This window comes from Diabrotica undecimpunctata, chromosome 10 (assembly GCF_040954645.1).
Source record: "Diabrotica undecimpunctata isolate CICGRU chromosome 10, icDiaUnde3, whole genome shotgun sequence".
In the NCBI taxonomy this organism is placed as follows: Eukaryota; Metazoa; Arthropoda; class Insecta; order Coleoptera; family Chrysomelidae; genus Diabrotica; species Diabrotica undecimpunctata.
Window position 1 is genome coordinate 52923298 of NC_092812.1, and position 21198 is coordinate 52944495.

The window sequence follows — 21198 nt, forward strand, 5'->3', positions numbered from 1 at the left end:
AGCAGAAAAAGCAAAGAGAGAACACTAGTTTGATGAGCCCTACAAAAGAATCCTAGCGCAGAGTAACAACGCAAAAATGGAAAATATTAATAATTAAAAATAATAACAGGCAACAGTGCACATTGACGACTTGGTATTTTTAACGCGTTTAAGAATAGAAATTCGAAAAATGTTCACAAAATTTGAAAAAGAACCTAAAAAATATGGCCTAAGTATAAATGAAGAAAAAACCAAGTATATGCAAAATGAGAGGGGAAAATGCAAAAGGAAATAAATAGAATACTCTAAGGGCCAATGAAAGAGAGTATACATTTAAGAAGGTAACAGAATTTGAGTACCCTGGCGTAAAAATTACAAATAGAGGAGGCGAACAAACAGATAAATAGATAAACGATTGTTAAAAGGTAGCAAAGCAGTAGGATCGTTGAACGCACTGTTGAAGGCAAAAAACTTGTCCAGGACAGTCCGGATTTAAATGTGAAACTTGGACAATGAATCAAGGGGAAGAAAAATAGTTAGAGATTTGGGAGAGGAAAATCTTGAGAAAAGTTTCTGCGGGTATAAAATAGGCTAACAGAGAATCGCACAAACGAACAAACCAGGAGCTAATGGAGGTGTATAAGAGACCCATAATAACACAGAAAATCAGGACACATTGAGTTAGATTGCTAGGATGTTTTACTAATGCCAAAAGAACATTTTGTATTTGTAAAATTAATTTTGGTCCATAAAAACACTACTATACCTTTGTATTTTTTTTATTATGTATATTTATACATAGTATTTATGTATATATACTTTAACCTTAATCGTTTTAAATAACGATACGCTTTCTTATATACTATAAAATAAAATGACTAAATATTCATTTGATAGATTTAAGGAATTCAGACGCCAACAGTGAGACATTGACACGGAAGATCAAGAGGGCTCAGGAGGCCCTCTCTCAGTGTGACGGCAGTGCGACAAGTTCAGTTAAAACACTAAGTGCTAGTTTTGGAACTAAATGGCCTTACAAACGAACAATGTCAGCTCCAGCATCAATAATAAGGCAAGAAAATAAAGGTAAATAAAAATAATATCGGCAGTTACTTGTGGCTTTACGTAAGTAAAGTAAATTTGTCAGTTTTTTTAAATATCTCTGTATTTTTGTAGAAACAAAAGAAAAGGTATACAGTCGTCAATATTCCGCACCAATTTTAAAGAGGAAAAGTTCCCGTTTCGGCCTTGGTCAGTTTGTAGCCACTAGTAACAGTATTACAGGTAGAAAACTCTAGGTGTAGTGCCTTGCTGTAGTCCGCATGGATATTGCAAACTTAATAAAAGTCATAATTTTCAATAGGATACCTTTCAAAAGAAGCTGTCCTTAAACTGTTATTTAAGAAGCAGAAGACTTGGTACTTTTGAGTAAATAAAATTAAAATACCGACTTTTATAAAACAGCTTGCAAACGCATGATAGTTATACACCACCAAAAGTCTTGCCCTCCTAGATATTAAAAAAAAATCAAAGTAATTTTCAATACCTGGAATATATAAATAAATAAATATATATAAATAAATATAAATAAATATACACAAATATTTTAAAATGATGAAAGTGATGAAATTTTGTTTCCGAATATTCCTAAAAACAATCTTAGGGCTTCCTAAGTTCAAAAATCCTCATGTTAATTTATCGTGCACAACGCAAAATTGCTTAAATCCCTGCCTAGTATATTTCCAAGTGGAATACCTAGTGGAAATCTTTACATTTTCTCCACTACTGTAGATTTCTGCACCTGGATCTCTTCTGCAGTTTAAGACCTGTCTGTGTATCAGGTATAAATCTGTAACCTGGATTGTGTTTTCTTTAGGCAGTCTAGGCCATCCCTCTCGTGGGTATATGTGCACTTGGAAAGGTACTATAGTCCTGTAGTGATCTCGTTTTTCTCTATCAACCGTCTTAAAGCAAACAAGGCATCCTTGGTCCTCCTTCCTGGCATAAACCCAAACTGTTCTTCTCCTATCGATATCTCCCTTTTTAACCTTCGCTCTACAGTTGTCTCCCAAATTTTCATTCTGTGCGACATTAACTTTATCCCTCTATAGTTCTTACAGTACTGAATGTCCCCTTTATCTTTATATAATGATACCACAAAATATTCTATTCTCTCAAAATATAGTCTATTAAGATCGTTTTAAGTGTAGAAAAATATATGAGACCAAACGATCTCCCTTTGAAATCTGCAATTTACCATATTCTTATTTTTATGATAAGATTATAAAGAATTTATTTACAAATAGTCATCTTACATTAAACTAAGTAAAAATTAACAAAGAAACAAGACTTTTGGAGGTGTGTCCTTTTGAATTTGTTAAAACCTAGACGAGAAGGTCCTAAAATGGGCCCACATTTTGTTTTTTTTTCAAATATTTTTCTCTCTTTCATGATAGTTATCTGAAATTGCAGATATACTTACGATTCAACATTTATTACTAATACTGAACAGTTATTTATTAAAAATAAGCATTCGGAAAAACATATTATATTTTAAATATAATATAAATTTGGTGCAAATTTTAAAATTGCTCGGTATGTTGGAAATATGGGTTCCTAAGAAAAATCACGCAAAAATATTTTATTTAACCAAATAGAACTTAGTTTACTAACTTAATTAGTGAAACAGAAATAAATAAACTATTTGTAAAAATCGCAAACGTAAATGTCTTTCTCAGCTCCTGAACATAGTTTATGTGCCCATAAGTTACACATAAGGCATTGAATCCAAATCTCTCCCTTTCTGTCTGCTTAAAATAGTGCCTCACAAAATACGCATTCTGCATTTTTCCAATTGTGCCTTGTCCAACTTTCTCAAGGTCAACACGGTTTCGGATCCTGGAGCATCACTTTAATAGTTTCATGAACTTTTTGTCAATAAATTTGGATCAGGTAGGTTGCGGTTCCATCAGCTTCTCTTGCAGAGAACCAGTTGCTCCTTTGGGGAAAGATTTGTTGGTTTCGGAGCATCGGAGCTTCCTAACTCCACTTTATTTTCGGGTCCAATGACGTTTTCTTGTTTACTTCATATTTTTCGACTATAAAGTCTGCGTCAAAAAAAAATTTTACGGTCAAATGGATAGATTCATCTTACCTTAAAACCATTTACGGCAATTTCTCCCGACTGTGACTTTAAAAATGCTTTGTCTAAAAATTCGGATAAGTCAAATTGTGTGAGAGCGCGTTGATTTAAACGAATCCAATTTATTATTTCCTTGCTGTAGTACGGCTTGAACCTGTCCATATGGGTTTTATCAAGAGATTGAAGCTTATGTGTGGAATGAGGAGGTAGGGGGACTATAGAAACAAAGTTTACTCTAGTCAAGTCAATCACTTCCAAGTTGCGGGTGTGGCTGTAATGCCCATCAAGTACTAGAAGAACAGCAGACTCTTTTGTTAGTTTCACAAAATTTATAAAATGTTTGATCCATTCTGTAATTAAGTTCTGTTGTATCTAATCACTTGGGTGAATCGCATATATTGACCCAACTAGTAACTTGTCATTTTGATTTTAGGGAAAAATCAACATAGGTAGACCAGCAGCACTCATTACTACAATTAAAGTTACATGGGAACCACTTTCAGTAGATGTTATTGACACAATTTGTTGTTTTCCTTTTCTTCCTACAACTTGTGCAACTTTGCTCTGGACAATACTTGGCAATCCAGTTTCATCCACATTGAAAACTCTATGCGGAGAAAAATTATGTTTCTTGAATTCGGTTTCCAAGTTGTTAAAAAAACGTATGTACTTTTGTTTTGTTGAATCCCAAAGCTCGAGAAAACCAAGTTCCAGTGGGTCTTCAAAGTGATAGGGAAATATGAAAGCAGCCAGCCAGTATCTTTCTGCAATGCTATTTTTAAATTGACGAGTTAATCCATTTTTTGAAGCTAATGTGTATGTCATTCTGCGAATTTATTTTCTTGTTAGACCAAAATATGCAGCTTCCATTGCTGAAATGTACTAAACTAATGTACTTCGATGCATTTTCCTAATACTGTTCCATGTCTCTTCCAAGTGAAGTTGAAATTATTTCATCTACATTTGAACCTCTAGTCTTCTCAATTTTCAGGAACCTTTGCAAAGAAAATTTTGGGACTTGGAAGGCATTTTTCAAACCCATTATTTTATTGCTCACAACCTCCATGGCTTTCGCATGTCTTCAGTCCTCCATTTTTTTACCGATAATTGGGTTTGCTTCGAGGCATGGCTGATCTGAAAAAAAAAGACGCAACTGGTGATTGATCGAAACATAGTTTTCTGGTCCAAATATGGCCCATATTTGCAACCCGTAGGGGCCCATATTTGCAACCTGTAGGGGCCCATTGAACGCTTTTTTGCTACGAAACATATATACATGAGGTATTATATTATATTGCTTTTAGGTTAGTTATCGTAGATTTAGAATAGGTTGTCTTGCTTCACTTCCATTTACAAACCCGGCTTGTTCGGGAGCTATTAGCTGCATATTATCTGCAAAGGATTGTACTTGCGTGAATTATCAATCAGATGAATCTGTAACTGTCGCATACTGTGACGAAACCTTCTTATGCCGCAATAATTATGGAGGTCGTCCAGCAAAAAGGCCATTTTTGGATTATTCATATGCATATGCACATTATTCAAGACATTTTCTCCTATGTTTTCAATTTTTCGGATGGAAATTGGCATGCGCCGTCTATTAGTACAAATATTGTGTAATTACCTGTTATGATATTGTCTACACTTTCTTTGGATTCGGAAGGAAAGCTATCTGATTCAATTATTTTCCTCTTTTGTCAGTTCTTTGTTGTTCAGTTATATTCTTTGTTCTATTAAAAGCAACGTATGTTAGATATTCAATGCCATTTCTTTTTAGTTCGTTTTGATTGCGTTGTTGCTTTTATATTCTGTTGTCAAGGTATTTATAATTGCAAATATAGGCAACAAGTTTCATTTTACATTATTTTTCAACGATAATGTATAAGATTTTTTGTGGCTGTTTTCGTTACTGCACTAATTTTTTTGTATTCTATCGTCTGGTGTCCCATGTATACAAAAATAAAGATACTTGCATTAATAACTAAGGAGGAAGCAGATAAGTTTCAAGGTCAACACAAGTGATCTACAAATTAATGCATGTTATATTACTAACAACTCATGAATTCATTTTATGACTTTAGAGTAGACATACATTTTGATTCTTAGCTGAATTACAAAATTATAATAATTTTCTCTGTATTTAATTGATCACATTTTTAGGTATTAAAAAATTACATTACCTATAGTACATGTATAGGCACTTAAAAAGTAGAGTCTTTAACTTGATTTTGTACCCAGCATATTATTTTAAAACTAACATCAGATATTCTTAACAATTCCTAACATTTTGTAGATGGACACATGCAATCGTTAAATATGGTAGATGATCAAAATATAACAACATTTTTACAAAGGGTGATCGATTTGGAAGAAGCAGATAAGGAAACTATGCATCTATTAGTTTTTCTTCTAATGCAATTTTTATCCAGATCCGATCAAGCATATCCAGCGGAGGAGAAAAATCTAGCTAAAACCCAAGGAATCGTACTTCGACACTTATATCTGTTATTAGGGTACAGTCAAAATGACAGAGGCTTGTATCTTCCACCCCAACGGTTAAGATCCTCACCTGCCTTCAGTGTTTTTCTTTCAAATTTACCTCAATTGATGGACCAAAATCATCTTATGGGACGGCTTCTTCTTCCCACCTGTTTAATATTGATGCAATACGCTCCATCTCCGTACTATATACCAAGCGCTATGGAGTTTCAACAACCGACTTACAGTTTGTGGGATTTGGAGCCGCATTTTCGAAAAAACTGGTTGATGTCTATTGTCGTGCTATTATACAAGGTAAGATGTTTGGTATATTAATACCCACATGGTAATCAAAAACTAAGTTTCAGTTTACTGACGAATTCAAAAAAAATAATTTTGACACTTTTGATTTACCTATTAAAAATTAAAATTATAGAAAAATAACTCAAATAATATTCTTCATTTTTCAACGACATATATAATGTATATTTCCATATCGGACATTACTGCAAGCTTAAGGAGATCGGCTCTTGCTAGTACTGCTGAGTAATCTGCCACTCTTATTTAGAAGTTTTGGAAGAGTTCTGGGAGGATATCACAAACATTCTCTATTAGGGTGTTCAGCGGACAAAGCAGCTCATTTTAAACTATTGGTACTCTGACATTCAAGATCATGCAAGGCTCTCATAAGGTAAGACTGTGTATTGTCGTCCGTGAATACAAAATTATTGGCAACGGCCCTTCTTGGTTGTCTAGCTAAAGGGTGGTAGAATATACCTGTTGTATCCATCATCAATAATTATGCCTTTAATATAGAATCAATCAGTATATTATTAAGTCCTAACAACTCACAATCGTATTGGTTCTGTTCAGAGTAAAAATTAAAGAAAAGAAGGGACAATCCCTATCGTACTCTGGGTTGTATTGATATGAGAATCGTCAACTGTTATCTATTTTTATATTCCTAGCTTGATTATGAGCCTTTTCGTTTCTTTTTATCTGTCGCGTCTGGGTTTCCGACACTAGTAATAAATATTGGCTAGTACTTTTCCTACTATTAGCACGATAATAAACGAGCGATATCCATAAGGATATCTAGTGGTTTTTAGGTGCCTTCTACATTTCCACACCGTTGACTAAATGAGTTCTTCCTTCAGACTCAATTTCTAAGCTACAGGGCAATAAAGTGCCCTGCTAAGTATCAATTCTTCCACCCGTATTTATTAAACAATAAGTAAGGGATTAATTATAGCCCAACTTATACAAAAAGCTAGGGGATTAGGCTATGCTTTTCAGGACAGTGCACTCTCCAGTATTGCCGCTGCAATTTACGAACGCCTATTAGCCCAATGACAAATATTTACTTCTTTAGCCAAAGCCACTATTCTAGCTTAGTACCAATACCACGCAGGGATCACTTGTCAAATCATATTTAAGGAACTAAACGGCAAAATTTCACTGATTGGTACTCACAAAATCAGCAAAAAACCAAGTTAATACTAAAAACAACAATACTTGTATGTAAACAATCATCATTTCTGTAAATATAGATATTAATATTTTGTTTTAGTACCAATATAATCATCAACCTCATTGTATGCAGTTGACATCTCTAATTAGAGTAGTATTAAACACTCTAGACTCTCAACACCATCACTGTAGAAGAATTCCAGCTACTATAATAATGGGACAACCACCTTCTCGATCTAGAGGTAACGTATCCCCGTTTATTATTAGGGGGATAGGCGGAGACAGTTTGCACACTTTTTAGATATTATTTTTTTTTCCAGCATGAAGGAGTTCCTGCAAAATACATTTGCCTTTGAGAGGCAGCATGTGTTTTCAAAAATGTAACTTCGTATCTGTTTCTCACTTTTCTCGTTAACTTTTTCGACGTAGTTTCTGAAGCAGTACTTTCCATTAACCTTTATTATGACAAAGCTGTCTTCCATAATATTTTATCTATCAAGTTCTTAGTCGTAACTCTCGGAAACAAAGTTGCTGTCAACTATGAACTATTTCGCTTCTTGTCTTTCTTTGCAATTATTGAATTCCCCGTTTTCTCTCTTTGCACATGTTTTTCCTATCTATTTTTAGAAGGGAGAAATAACCTCATTGCAACGTTGTAGTGACAACGACGACACAGTCAACTGGAATAACGTTAATGATATATCCAAATGTCATTTCAATGCTGCTTCCAGTGGTTGATCTTCAGGTGGAATATAATAACGTAAACACAAACGAAACAGTTTTAAGTAATTTCTAATAAAAATTTAACAAAAAACAAAGAACTGTTTCAGTAGATAACAATTTAAAAATTAAGGAAGAAAACGTAAGTAAATGTAACAAAATGACGCTCAATTAATGAAAACTTAAATCATGTGTCCGCACAGACTGATTTTAATAATGAATGTTTCCTCCACATGCTCGAATTATTGCCTGAATTTTCTTGACATGCCTAAAATTAAATGAGACATGCCCTGTTGAGGAATAAGTTCCCATTTCTCTAAAAGGGCTTCTTGTAACTGATTTAAGGTTGAAGGGGCAGGAACGCGACTTCGTATCCTCCATTCAAGCATGTCTCAAACATGTTCGATTAGGTTTGCGTTTGGACTCAATGCTGGCCAATCCATTACAGGAATGTTTACTTCATTTAAAAACTGTTGAGTGATTCTTGTGCTGAGAAGCTTGACATTATCATAAATCAGAACAAAGTCATTTCCAACAAAACCAGCATAAGGCACAACAAAATCTTGAAGAATTTCATGCCTCTCGAGCCTCTCGGAACGATGTACAATTCTGTACGTGCCGCTAGAGAAATTCCAAACCACACCATGATTGAGACCCCTTGATAGCCTACCTTAGGACTGAAAGTACATTCTGCAAGACGCTCATGTAGTCTTCGCCATCATTTCCCACGGCCATCCAGAGACGGCAAGGTAAACCTGGATACATCGGTAAATAAAACGTGCCTATTAGATATTTGATACTTTTGAGCAACATACCGCTCACTTCTTCCGTCTTGAAACAACGCAACAATAGCAGCCGGTGTTACGGGATTTACAACCATAATTCTTGAGATTAAATCAACGCAATTCAACTTCAAATTGTGTTTGACACTTGATTCGACTTAGGAGTTTACTCACATTAACAAGAACAACAACAATAACAATAGAATACGAACAGCATTTTTTTCTGATAAGCACTTAAGTTTTATTAGAAATGACTTATAAAACAGTTTGTTTCGTTTGTGTTTACGTTATTATAACAATAAAAGTTTAAAGAAAATTAAAATTTTAAGTTTTTATTTTAAAAATGCAAGTGCTACGTTTTTCGAACCTATAATTTTATAGATGCCCACTAAAATACACTCCCCCGTGACTTATTTTTCTTTGCCGGACCTTTTAATGAATATATCTTTGTTGACTGTTTATGATATGGTGCCGTATATACTACTTTATTTTTATTAGTTCTCCTGTATTTAATCAGTGGACGATATTCCAGGTCTAATAGTGTGTTTAGTAATTTTGTGTATTTTTTAATTTTGTTTTAGATGTCAGTCAGCCGTCCTTGGGAGCAGAAATAGAACATCCAGAACGTGCAACTCCACCCCCATCACCAATCTACTCATCAGATGGACAATCAGTACAAGTAATCGGTAGTTCTAAATGTGGAAAAATGCAAGTAGCATACACCAAACCCTCCTCTACAACAAGTATGGAAACTCATTGGGAGGAAGCTATTCATTGTGTACATCCAGAAAAAAAGCCGCAGAGAAGGCATGCTGAGGTTAGTGTCGATACTGACACAGAATCAGAGTTAATGGTAATACCTGATAGCGATATGTCAGACAGTACGCTTCAAGGAAGTGTACAAGATTCTTTTGAAGACGGTGCAAGTGATAGCTTAGGCGAAAAACATCTTCCAAGGTCTCCCAAAGAAAGTTACACAAACCAGCTTGTTAAAATTCCTAATAAAGGGAGACCGACATGGACCATAGGTAGTGAAGAAGAATTTTCCAAAACATGTGACAATAAAATCTATCAAGAAGTGCTGAGAAGTCATTCGGAGTTAATAAAAAATTGTTCCAGATTAAATTCTACATCGTCAGTAAACGGTATACAGGTAGCTAAAACTGTTACTACAGATTTTCATAAACATGTCAGTTCGACATTTGTAGATACCCACTCTATGGGAAAACCAAAGCACAAAAAAATTATTGAACCTAGTATTACTCCTGTTTGTACACCTGTTTCAGACTGTGATGAATCTTATAAAAATAATCATGCTAGTTTACCAACCCCATCTCTCGAAAGACTATTACCAATTGGGTCTACAAGAGTACCAGATTCTCCATTAAATGATGACGTGTTTTCACCAACTATAGATTCTCAATTGGAAATTCCTTGTCAAGAACGATTGCTTCCAATAGGTCAGCACCCAACTCCTCAGTTAATGGAGAAGCTCAAACAAGCCTTAGGTGTAACTAGCCAACAAATTAAATCGGAGTCAATTAAAAAAGAAAAACTGCAAGGACACTCTCAAGAACAACATCACCCGCAACCTACTTCTTCTCATTCACATAGTCCCAGAAAATTAACCAAACAGGTTGCTCTAGAGAGTCCTAACAATTCCGAATTTGAGGATAATGGACACTTCAAATCTCTTAAGATGGAAAATCAAAGTAAGTTTTATACTTCATTTCATAATAGGTTGTTATTTTTTTTACTCCCTCTTTAGTAGCAAGCTATTTAAAAATATAACAATAACTGGCACTAGCTAACTAGCTAGCTGGTTTGATTTCAATCTGGTACTGCAAAAAATGCCCAATGGCAGTTTTCTATCTAATTACCAGCTTAAGACTAAGTTTAAAATTCGAGTCAACACAATACATTAAAATTTAACTTCTAATGGAAGGTCAAGTCCTTTATGATTGTCCTTTTACACTTTCAATATTCGTTCATAAATTTCCTTTGCTTGTGAACCTTCCAAAAATAAAAATTCACTCACTGCTCGATAGTTGATTTTTTCCATTGTAAAAAATACTGTGACACGGCGATACTAAATGGCTTGTAAAAAAGAATAAATTGACAGATTGAAATGAAACTTCATCATCATACAGCCTTCTGCGTCCAAAGTTGGACATAGGTCTTCCCTACTTTCTTCCAGTTCTGGAAATGAAACTTCACATACGTTCATATGAAGAGTGTACCAACATAACAAAAATAAATTAATCTAGTAGCGACGCCCTCTCTTATCGAAACCGCAAAACTTATTGAACAGTATATTATATTAAAATTTTATCTCTGGTTTTGTTTTGTGTAAATTACATTATTTTTCAGGAGACCTAATGGTTAACCACAGACAACGTATACGTAAAGCAGGTCCATTTGCAATGAATTCCTACTCTTTGCATGATCCTAGAAAACCTGGTGCCTGGATGAGCCCACAACTCTCCCTCAAACTTGAAGGAATTGATTTAAAACAGAGTTCGTTTCGAACTGGGGAAGAATGTGTAGCAGAGAGATGTACAGAATGTGGTTTGGTGAAAGAAGAATATAGCGACGAAGAAATCGGACTCTGTATTGTAACTTTAGGAACTTTTATACACCGAGAACCTGCACTTGCTGCTCCTATGCTACCCGATATACTTAGCATTGTAGCAAAGTTAGTATATGTTTTAAATCTCAATTATTTACCGAAAACATTAATTATCGGTAAATTTTGTTTATAGTCCAGTCGTCAGAGTGTTGGCTCCTACGAACAAGCTAAATTTTGCTGAGAATATTAATTTTGGGACCCAAAAAAAGATGCAAAAAAGTTTACCACTTTTACCACCGGGCTTCCCCCTAAGCCCCCTCGTAGGGAGGTAAAAACGCAAAAAAAAATCGATTTACCAAGAATCTGAACGCCGTAGAAAAAATGTTTTTTACCGTCGACCTAATACAAATTTTATTAAACATTGATTTTGCGAGGGTAATTGGCATTCAAAATCTACGGTCGCTTCAAGTGTTGTTTGTGAGAGAACGGTTCATTCTACACAAAAAGTGCTAATAAAAATTTTTGTTTAAAATTATCTTAGCTACATCCCCCCATATGGGGGGGGAGTTTAGGGGGAAGTCCGGCTGTAAAAGTGGTAAACTTTGTTTCAACTTTTTTGGGTTCACAAAATTAATATTTTCGGCAAAATTCAGATTATTCGAATGATTTTTAGAGGGTCAGTGGCATTTTCGTCTCTGTGACTGGAGTATATATTTTTAATGGATCAGTTTTTCTATTATTTGAAGAGTGACAGTGAATATATAGATGTATAATCTAAGATGATTTGTTTTAGAGTAGCAACAAATGCAATGTATCCGTGGCAAACTGAAAGCAATATTCACTTACCTGGTGGAGCTATAAGTGTAGCCCATCAATTTTTAAGATGTGTTTTACACCAATTAGCCCCAAACGGAATTTTTACGCAAATGTTTCAAACAAATGCTCCAGGTATGTAGTCTTTACTTCGCATCTTGTAACTAGCTTACACTAAGTTCTTAAAACACTAATTACTTTTTTTATTTTGCAGAAAATATTCGAATTCAATTTTTTAAGAGTGTTATACAAGCGTTAATCGATTTTAACGAATTAAATCCTGTAGCGCCTATTCAACTTCTTTTGGAAGTAAGTATTTCTTGCAAACAAGTACTCTGGTTCAATTATTTTATTTAACTTAGACTGCACTATTATTAACATTTACAAATTAGTGTTTCAACTTGCTCAAATGGTAAAATGTGATAATGTCAAAAATTTCACCAACAAAAAACTTTGATCATAACCATACTATAATTAAAACTAAATTAATTTTAAATGTACAACACATATTCTCTCCAAATAATATAAAATAATATACAGTAAACTATTTTATGTTTAATTTATCAACTAAAGTTACTTAAAAGAAATAATTCAGTCTCTTTCATTTGGGTAAAGGGACATGCTGGTATCTGGGATAACTCCAGAGCAGATTATTTTACTAAAGAAGCGGTTTCAAAAGGATTAGAAATTAGTTGGTTCAATAAAAGTGATTTAGTATAGCTGCGTAAGCAAGAATTTAAACTTATGACTATGGCATAGACCACTCAAATAAATCTAAGTTATATAATTTTTTTGAAATATTTATTTTGCAATGATACACCTAGCCTGATCTAATCTAAGTTATTCTCAGTAAATATATATATAAATATGTATATTAAACTCTTTTTCAGACATTGAATTCGAAGAAAACGTTACCTGTTGATATTTTGCCAACAATTTTACAAAACATGGCGTGTTATTTGAACTGTCTGCCTCTTGAAGTTGCCTTAGGTGCAAGTACACCCATGTGGGGTACAGTTTTACAACAAGTAGAGATTTTATATCGAAAATTATTGTTTTTGTTAAATACTATGGATGATATTATTCCGCTGTTAAAAATAATGTCTTCACTTTTTAAAATTCCCTTGATTTCACAATTTAAGGGTATTTTGGAGCCTTTTTCCAAAGTTCTCAGCTACGCAATACAAACCCAAACTATGAATTATGGTTGCCTTATAGAAATCTGTTATTTGTGTTACAAAGCATTTACAAAGGTAAGGTTAAGTATTTTTATTTAATTTAGATATATAACATAACTAGATCTAGGCCGATATGAAAATAAAACGCCATTTCGATCTCCCAGTCTTATCAGATACGGAAACAATACAAAATCAAACACAGAAGACCAAAAAACATCTCCTAAATGTTTACCACATGTTGAAGTGGTAAGCGTAGAAAGCTGCCATCTAGTTTAATGGCCATGAACGAAAACGGTGTATTAATATTGTTTTCTGTTCTTTGCGCTACACGAAATATTCAGAAGTTTACATCTCCTAGCAAAGTTTGCTATCGCTTTTATGTATTTAAGACAATATATGGCATGTTCTCAGTTAAACCACGTGAATTTATTTGCTTATTCACATCGATCTATATACCTATAGGATGTTCCGTATGAGCCATTGTAAAACGTCGTGTTGAGGATGAGAACTTCCTCACTCTCTCGGATCTACTTGGTGTACTGGTCAGCTCAGACTCACAGTCTCATCGCAGGGGCGTTGTTTCAATGAAAAAAAAGAAGCAAGGGCTAGCTCGCTGGATACAGGATAGCCTGTAGCAGGATTCAATTCCATAGCTTCCGGATACATGCGACTCCTGTATTTGGTTATTCCTAATCCATTCTTGTCCCATGAGAGACCAGGCAACTGATGGTTATCCCCTGCAGAGCTCGAAATCTCGGGAGAAGGCTAATGAAACCTATTTGTCGTCTTATGCTCGGAGTTGAGCCGTCCGACCACGAGAAAGTCTCACGGCTTTTGAAGAGACACAAGATCGTTATATAAAAGGATAATTAAGATCCAATGGTTACTAAGACCTGTCACAATAATCTGAAGTTTAATTTTTTAGTATAATATATTATTTTCAGCCAAATAAAATTTTTACAAAATAAAAATTAATATATGTGTACGCGTTTCAGGAAAGAGATAAATTAATACTTAGTAGAATGGTTGTTTTTGAACTAGTACAGGCACTCAAGTTCAAAACTACTATACCAGATGCAAATCTCCTAATGTTAATAAATCTAATTTTACAGGTACATATTTTTTTATTAAAAAAAATTAATTATTTTTGAAAAGCATGATTAGTAGGTAGTTCTTGCTATAACGGATCTATTTTACGTCATTTCTTGCATATTTTAATTTAATTACATGATTATTTTTTATTTAACAACATAAAGACACACACACTAGAAAGCTAATAAAATTGTTTGACAGACAGTAAGCAATGGAATATACATAAAACAAAAATTAAACAAATTAAGGAATTAAGTAAATACAAACTATTTTTTATGCCTTTGTGATGCTGTGGTACGTCTTCAATATAGCACTGAAGAAGAGTTGAAGAGATGTCAAATTATACAGTAGAGGAAGATATGCTTGTGATCTGGACCTAACCGCTTGCACCGACCGAAAACTTTTTACCGCCTTCTTTACTGTCGCAGAAAATATAGTCCTCACAATAAATGAAAACCAAAGTAATAGCGTCGATTCCAAACAGCACAACTAAAAATAAAACTCTAGGGTATAATTTTATTGTCGTGAACAAATTTATGTGTCTTTATGTGGTGATATTACGAGTGAACATGTGTTATTTTGATTATTCAAACACGTACATAACAAAAACTTTAGCCAAAAACAAAACTAACCATATATTTAGACCCTCATCTTACCAGTGCTGACCTATACATCAGAAACTTGAACTATTTCTAAAACAGATACAAATCATGTACTCAAACTAAGAAAGCTAAGATGGATAGGCTACCTGTCAAGAAAAAATAAAAAGTTTTTCCAAACAATCCCTATTATCGTTACATGTGGAAAATTGGAGCAGCGGTAAGCCAAGATTGAGGTGTAAATATGGTATGTCAAAGTGACAAGTTGGTAAAGGACAAGAACGACTGGGCCAACTAATGAGCGTCACGGGAAAATGAGATCTTATTTGTTCACTATCAATGCTACTGAACATTGTAATACCCTAAAGAAATTAAACAAAAACCAAAGATAAAAACAGCCGAATGTTATATGTAGTGTATGCCATTTCATAATTTCATAATTTTCCGCGGATATTATAGCGTTGGCAACGTAGCATTATTATCTGGATTTCCTTATTTTATATTTTATATGCTGCTCTTTGTTCATGACTATTATGTGCTATTATATTGCGTTGAACAGTTTTATACCGATTAATATATCACAGCGACTTTTCATAAGTGATCTTTATAACTCCACTGTTATTCAATAGTCCATTTCTCCAAATTCTTTTGTATTTTTTTAGTTATTTCCTATCTGTTTATTTATTTCTTTTATAGGTAATCTTGATTAAATATAAGACATACAAATATTGATGTTTTTTTATTTTTAGGATATAGGAGGTTCGATTCCATCTAATGTTGTAATAAAGGACTGCTCATCGATAACATTAGAATATGGTTCTGGAGTTACAACTGGTATATCAGAATGTATGAAGTTAAATCTTGGTGATATTTTAGAATTTCTGACAGATTTTCACGCCATATCTAAAATAAAGGTAATGGATATATATATATATATATATATATATATATATATATATATATATATATATATATATATATATATATATATATATAAAATCTTCGCCCAGCCTATAAATTGCGTAGATTATAAATAGTGTAATTTTTAACACAAAGTTTTGTTTTATTGTAAATTGTACTAGTCTTAAGCATAGGTGACAACCTAAGATTTGATATTCCGAAGGTAAAAACGCCACTCTCAGAATTTTTTCAACAAATTCTGAGAGTTTCAAAAATTCAAAAGAATTCTATTGGCTACAAGATCGAGACCAAGTAAGTCAATCATAAATTTTCAAAACATGACCTAATAACAATTTCTTGGTTATAGATTATCCCAGAATTTTTAAAAATAATCTTTTTTGAAAACCATTTATGTAGTGGAAAATCGTATCCTTTTTCCTAGCTTATCCACTACTTCGTTGTCTATACTCTACTAAGATCCGAAACCAACAGTAGGTTAATAGTCTAGTCGTCAGAGATTTGAGCCCTAAAAATCATACGAACAATGAATTTTGCCGAGAATATCAATTTTTTGACTCCAAAAAAGATGCAAAAAAAGTTTACACTTTTCCCGCCGGGTCGCCACTGTACGGTTCTCGTGAGATCAATAAAATTTATCACTTTTATTGACCACTCATAGTGAAATTTCCATTTTCAGAGATCAGTCTTCAAAACCTATAACATGAAATTTCAATTTTGAGTTGTGGCAACAAATACTTGAAGGTGAGGCATTTGAAATATGACTAAAAAAATTCATAATTTAAACTTTTAAATTACAAACGATAGCAAGTCACGGAAAATGATTCCACAAATACGGTATTGAGTGTAATTTGTAGCAAAGGTTAGGTACTTTTGAAAAATGTAAAAGTGTAATTGAAAATGAGCAGTTTTAAACGTTTTAGATCGTTTGTAATGTGAAAGTTTAAATTCAGCGTGTTTTAAGCATATTTCAAATGGCTCACATTTATTGCCAAAACTCAAAACTAAAATTTCATGCTATAGGTTTTGAAGTCTAGGCTCGAGTTATCGAAACTCCATAGTGGCCAGTCAATGAAAGGGATAAATTGTATTGATCTCATGAGAATCGTAAAAAAACCGCGCCACGTTTATTTATTGAACACCTTTATAAAAACTAAGTTTATTTGCGGCAAAATACAAAAATTGCATACCAAAGCTGCAATCTTTACCTTTAAAACGCATCTTGATTTTTGTCGATAGGACACTCGGATCAAAAAATATCGAATTTTTACCTACGAGCGGATAAAAATTTTATTGAACATTGATTTCGCGCTCGTAACTGACATTTAAAATCGCCGATCGCTACAAACGTTGTTTATGATAGAACGGTTCATTCTACTCAAATAACATTTGTGTTCAAAATTAGCTTAGCTACATTTTTTTCTATGGTGTACAGATTCTTGGTAAATCGTTTTTTTTTTTTTTTCGTTTTCCCTCCTCTATGAGGGGGCTTTTAGGGGAAAACCCAGAGATAAAAGTGGTAAACTTTTTTGCATCTTTTTTGGAGTCATAACATTGACATTCTGGGCAAAATTCAGCTAGTTCGTATGATTTTTTAGGGGTGTAGTGGCATTTTCGTCCCTGGCGACTGGAGTATAAGTTTGTTTGCTTACTATATTTTATATTTATATATTATTTAAAAATGGTGTCTGCGCCATAACATGTTGTAACCACATGGTTTAGAATTTTATGAATTTGGAATTACCTGTTACTAAATTTGGTACACAGTTGCTATTTTAGTGTTTATATTATAGTATTTGTTGATTTTAGAGCTACTGTAAAGGAATTAATGTCGGTTTAAATGATGATACATTAGGTGGTATAATAAAATGTAGTATTGCTCAATATTTAGCTTTAGAAATTACCAAAGGTAATGGTAGAGACAACAGAGCTGTCACGAGATATTTCCCTTGGTTATGTAGTACTTCAATAACGCAACAGAGGTTAGTATTTTGTTGTTTTGATTTTGAGACAATTACATGGATATTTATTTTTCAGTCCAAGAGAATTCATTGAGTGCATAGGCCATATACGACTTCTTTCATGGCTTTTACTGGGATCGCTAACACATACGGCATTACAGGGTAACAACAACAATAACTGTCAAATACAAAGTCAGCCAATTCCCCAAGAGGCTTCTTGTCAAATCGCTGACCACATTCAAGTGATAATGGCTGGGTTTGCCGAACAACCAAAGGCGTCTATATTACATATGTCGTCGCTATTCCATACATTCATTTTATGCCAGGTAAGAAATAACTTAATAATAAATTATATAGCGCAAATAAATAATTATATAGTAAATATTAATTAAATTATATCAATTGTTTCAACAACCTTAGATGGATCATTTCACTAGCAATATTTTGGAAGAGTTTGAAAAATATGTTGACACTCTTGCACTGTTTTTAGATCTCCCTAAGTCTTTTGATTGTGTCACACATAGTATTCTGCTAAGAAAACTTTCTTATTATAATTTTCTATAGTAGTAATAATAGTTCTGCTATTCAACTAATTAATTCCTATCTGCCAAATCTTGATAGTATGTTCACTTCAACCAGTGTGATTCTCAAAAACAATCTCTGATATATGGTATCCCTAAAGACTCGGTTTTGGGTCCGATATTATTTCTTATTTATATTAATGACTTAGTATACTCTCAAAATGAGGCAGTTAACAGTTACTCTCACATAGGCTGATCGCATCATTGATAGGAGCCACTGAGAATTCCTCGTCGACTGTTGCTTTCGGTAGTTAACACAGAAGCGAGTAGGGCCATTCTTCTTTTTGGCGGTCACCACCGGAAGTTGTATGGTGATCTGCATGGTCGAATTACATCTGCTGCTAACCTCTTCTGGATATTCTGGAACATCACCTTTTTCTTTGTAGATTCTCTGATTTGAAACAGTTTGGGATTACAAATTCACATGGCCATAATCCTATGCCTTAAAACTTGTTTGTGTAGTATATGTTATGTCCAGATTATTTTCGTAATTCTTCGAAACAGTCCTATTTCCGTTAATATAAATTGCCAAGATCCATAGAACATAGTTCGGTAAAACTACTCTGTAATATTGAATATCTTGTCAATTTTAAATAATACATTTTCAAACATTTTTTTCAGCTTTGGACGATCTATTTAGAACAAGGATTAAGTAGTAACATACCAATCACAGAAGCATACAACGTAACTATGAATATTCTTTTTGATTTCTGGGGTAAAGTAACACCCTGCATCTTACAACTAATACAGCAATCTAAAATGTTATGTGAAATAGTTAGTTTACACTTTTTAAGCATGTTGGAGGCGCTGTTGGAGTGTCAGTCTACGTTTGTAGGAAAATTGCTACCGCTCTGGACACCTGTCCTCTGTTCAAATCAACTGCAGGTAAAGTATAATTATTTTTTGTAACATTAACCTTTTAAGACAATCTGAGAAAGCAAGGTTTACTAAATAAAACTCATTTGATTTGATCCTTATTGATGCTCATTTTCAGTCAGTTTCGTTTTAAATACAGGTAGGGAATAACTTTTTTTTCTTTTTTTCTACTTGACTAATATACATATACTAAAAGGCACAACTATGTGATTACTAGACTTGAGACTAGAGAAATATGCAAAAAAAGTGAAAAATATGCGCATTATGCACTAATTTACCCAAAATATGCATTTCTTTTAGAAAATATGCATTTTTTAGAAAATATGCATACTGTTAATGGAAACATATATTTAATAATGGTATATTAATTAATGTTCATTTTAATAATTAGAGAACAATATAAATAAATATAAAAACTAAGTAGGTAATTGTAATCTACTAATTAATTGTAATGGAAGTAGTAAAAAAGTAAAATTCTATTCCTAAGAATTATGGAAACAATACATGACCAAATGTTTTTTAAAATATGCCAATAAAGACTTATGGCTTCTATCTGTGTACATATATTTGTAAATTGAGAAACTTCTTTCTACATCCACGGATGTAATGGGAGAATATTTTAAATTCACAAAAATATTTGGTTCTAAATCTATTTCTTCGCAAGAATTACCAACAAGAACATCAGTTACCTCAATAAGTATCTGAAAACCATTATTTTTTTGAATTATTGTTTCAAATTTTTAAAAAATATCTTTTCCAGTGTCACCTTTAACATTTTGACAAGCTAATCTAATTTCTTTTATTAAGGCTATGCTTTCTAGCAAGGACAACTTTGATGATTCTAAATGAGTAATATTTTTTTAAGCAAACTAAAATTTGATTTAATGGATAAAAGTTGCTGCTGAAGGACGTTGTTTTTAACAATTTGTGTAGCATCTAGCAGAGATTGGGAATTTTCATCCGTTAAAGCGTCAATTATATTTTTTAAATCTACAAAATAGTTTGAATAGAAAAAAAGCGGTTTCCAACCATGTTCCCCATCTCATTAGAACGAGTTCTGGTAGAATATTTGGAAGCATTTCTTTACAAATGAAAAAACTTTTGAATTCTTATAGGAGATTTGAGGAATACTTTTTTATGCTTGATATCAGGGAGTTTACGAAAGGAAACTTGTTTCATCTTCTTCTTTCTTCCGCACCTTTGTTCATTCCATGGGCACAAGTAAAGTGTAGTAAGTTGGTATAAAATATTTTTAAATTTTGTATTGCCTTGACCATATATGGTGCAGCATCGGATAAAAAAAGCAATAATTTAGGCTAGGAACAGCTGCAGGAAGAAAGAAACCGAAGCTTGATATTTTTTCCAGATTTAGTTTTGTCTTTTTTGGCTAAATGTAACGCAGTTCTGACATGTTGATTTATCTTAAATTTCTTTTCACATGCAACCTTTAATAGATTTTTTTCATATAAATAACTACAGTTAGAACCGATTTCTTTATAATCTTAAACTAAAGGCATCAATAGAAGAAATTTCATTTAAGCAACTGCACGATTATTGCATGGCAGTCACTGATATTTCAGCAATAGTTAAAATATTTATTTTATAATAAAATATACATAAATGGGTATTGGTATGATATTAAAATTTAATTATATTATTTCCATTTTATTAATGTTAATTGATGTAATCATTAAAATATTTTAGTATTTAGTATATTAAAGTATTAAATATTTTATACTTACAATTTTTGCAACAAACTGAACAATAAACTTTGTTCATATCCAACCTCTTTGTAAGGTTTAATCTAAGTAGCGACACCAGTTATTTTCGGCACTTTAAAATCAAAATAGTTAACAAATTTAACAAGCTCGACTGACGATGTTTAAGTTTTCACATTCACTTTTGAGAACAGAATGATTTGCAAAAGGACAATTATATTCATACCCCACGCAATAAACTTCTGAAACACCCCTTTATTACGGGATTATAATCAGTTACCTGCTACAACAATACCAAGAGTATTTGTTAGTATCTATAGGT

General features: G+C 33.0%; 1 protein-coding gene across 3 annotated transcripts in view; it reads left to right on the forward strand.

The window, feature by feature from the left end:
• unc79 (UNC-79 domain-containing protein) overlaps positions 1–21198 on the forward strand; it is a 70005-nt gene that overhangs the window by 48343 nt on the left and 464 nt on the right. For 2 of the 3 annotated variants that reach the window (XM_072545941.1, XM_072545940.1), the window contains exons 18-31: positions 877–1065; positions 1156–1263; positions 5415–5914; positions 7170–7311; positions 9153–10283; positions 10942–11266; positions 11934–12088; positions 12168–12262; positions 12844–13206; positions 14127–14243; positions 15572–15736; positions 17550–17722; positions 17778–18027; positions 18904–19167. In XM_072545941.1, coding sequence (XP_072402042.1) covers positions 877–1065; positions 1156–1263; positions 5415–5914; positions 7170–7311; positions 9153–10283; positions 10942–11266; positions 11934–12088; positions 12168–12262; positions 12844–13206; positions 14127–14243; positions 15572–15736; positions 17550–17722; positions 17778–18027; positions 18904–19167 — 3977 coding nt within the window. The remainder of the gene's footprint in view (positions 1–876; positions 1066–1155; positions 1264–5414; positions 5915–7169; positions 7312–9152; positions 10284–10941; positions 11267–11933; positions 12089–12167; positions 12263–12843; positions 13207–14126; positions 14244–15571; positions 15737–17549; positions 17723–17777; positions 18028–18903; positions 19168–21198) is intronic. The other variant, XM_072545942.1, reaches the window with a different exon arrangement.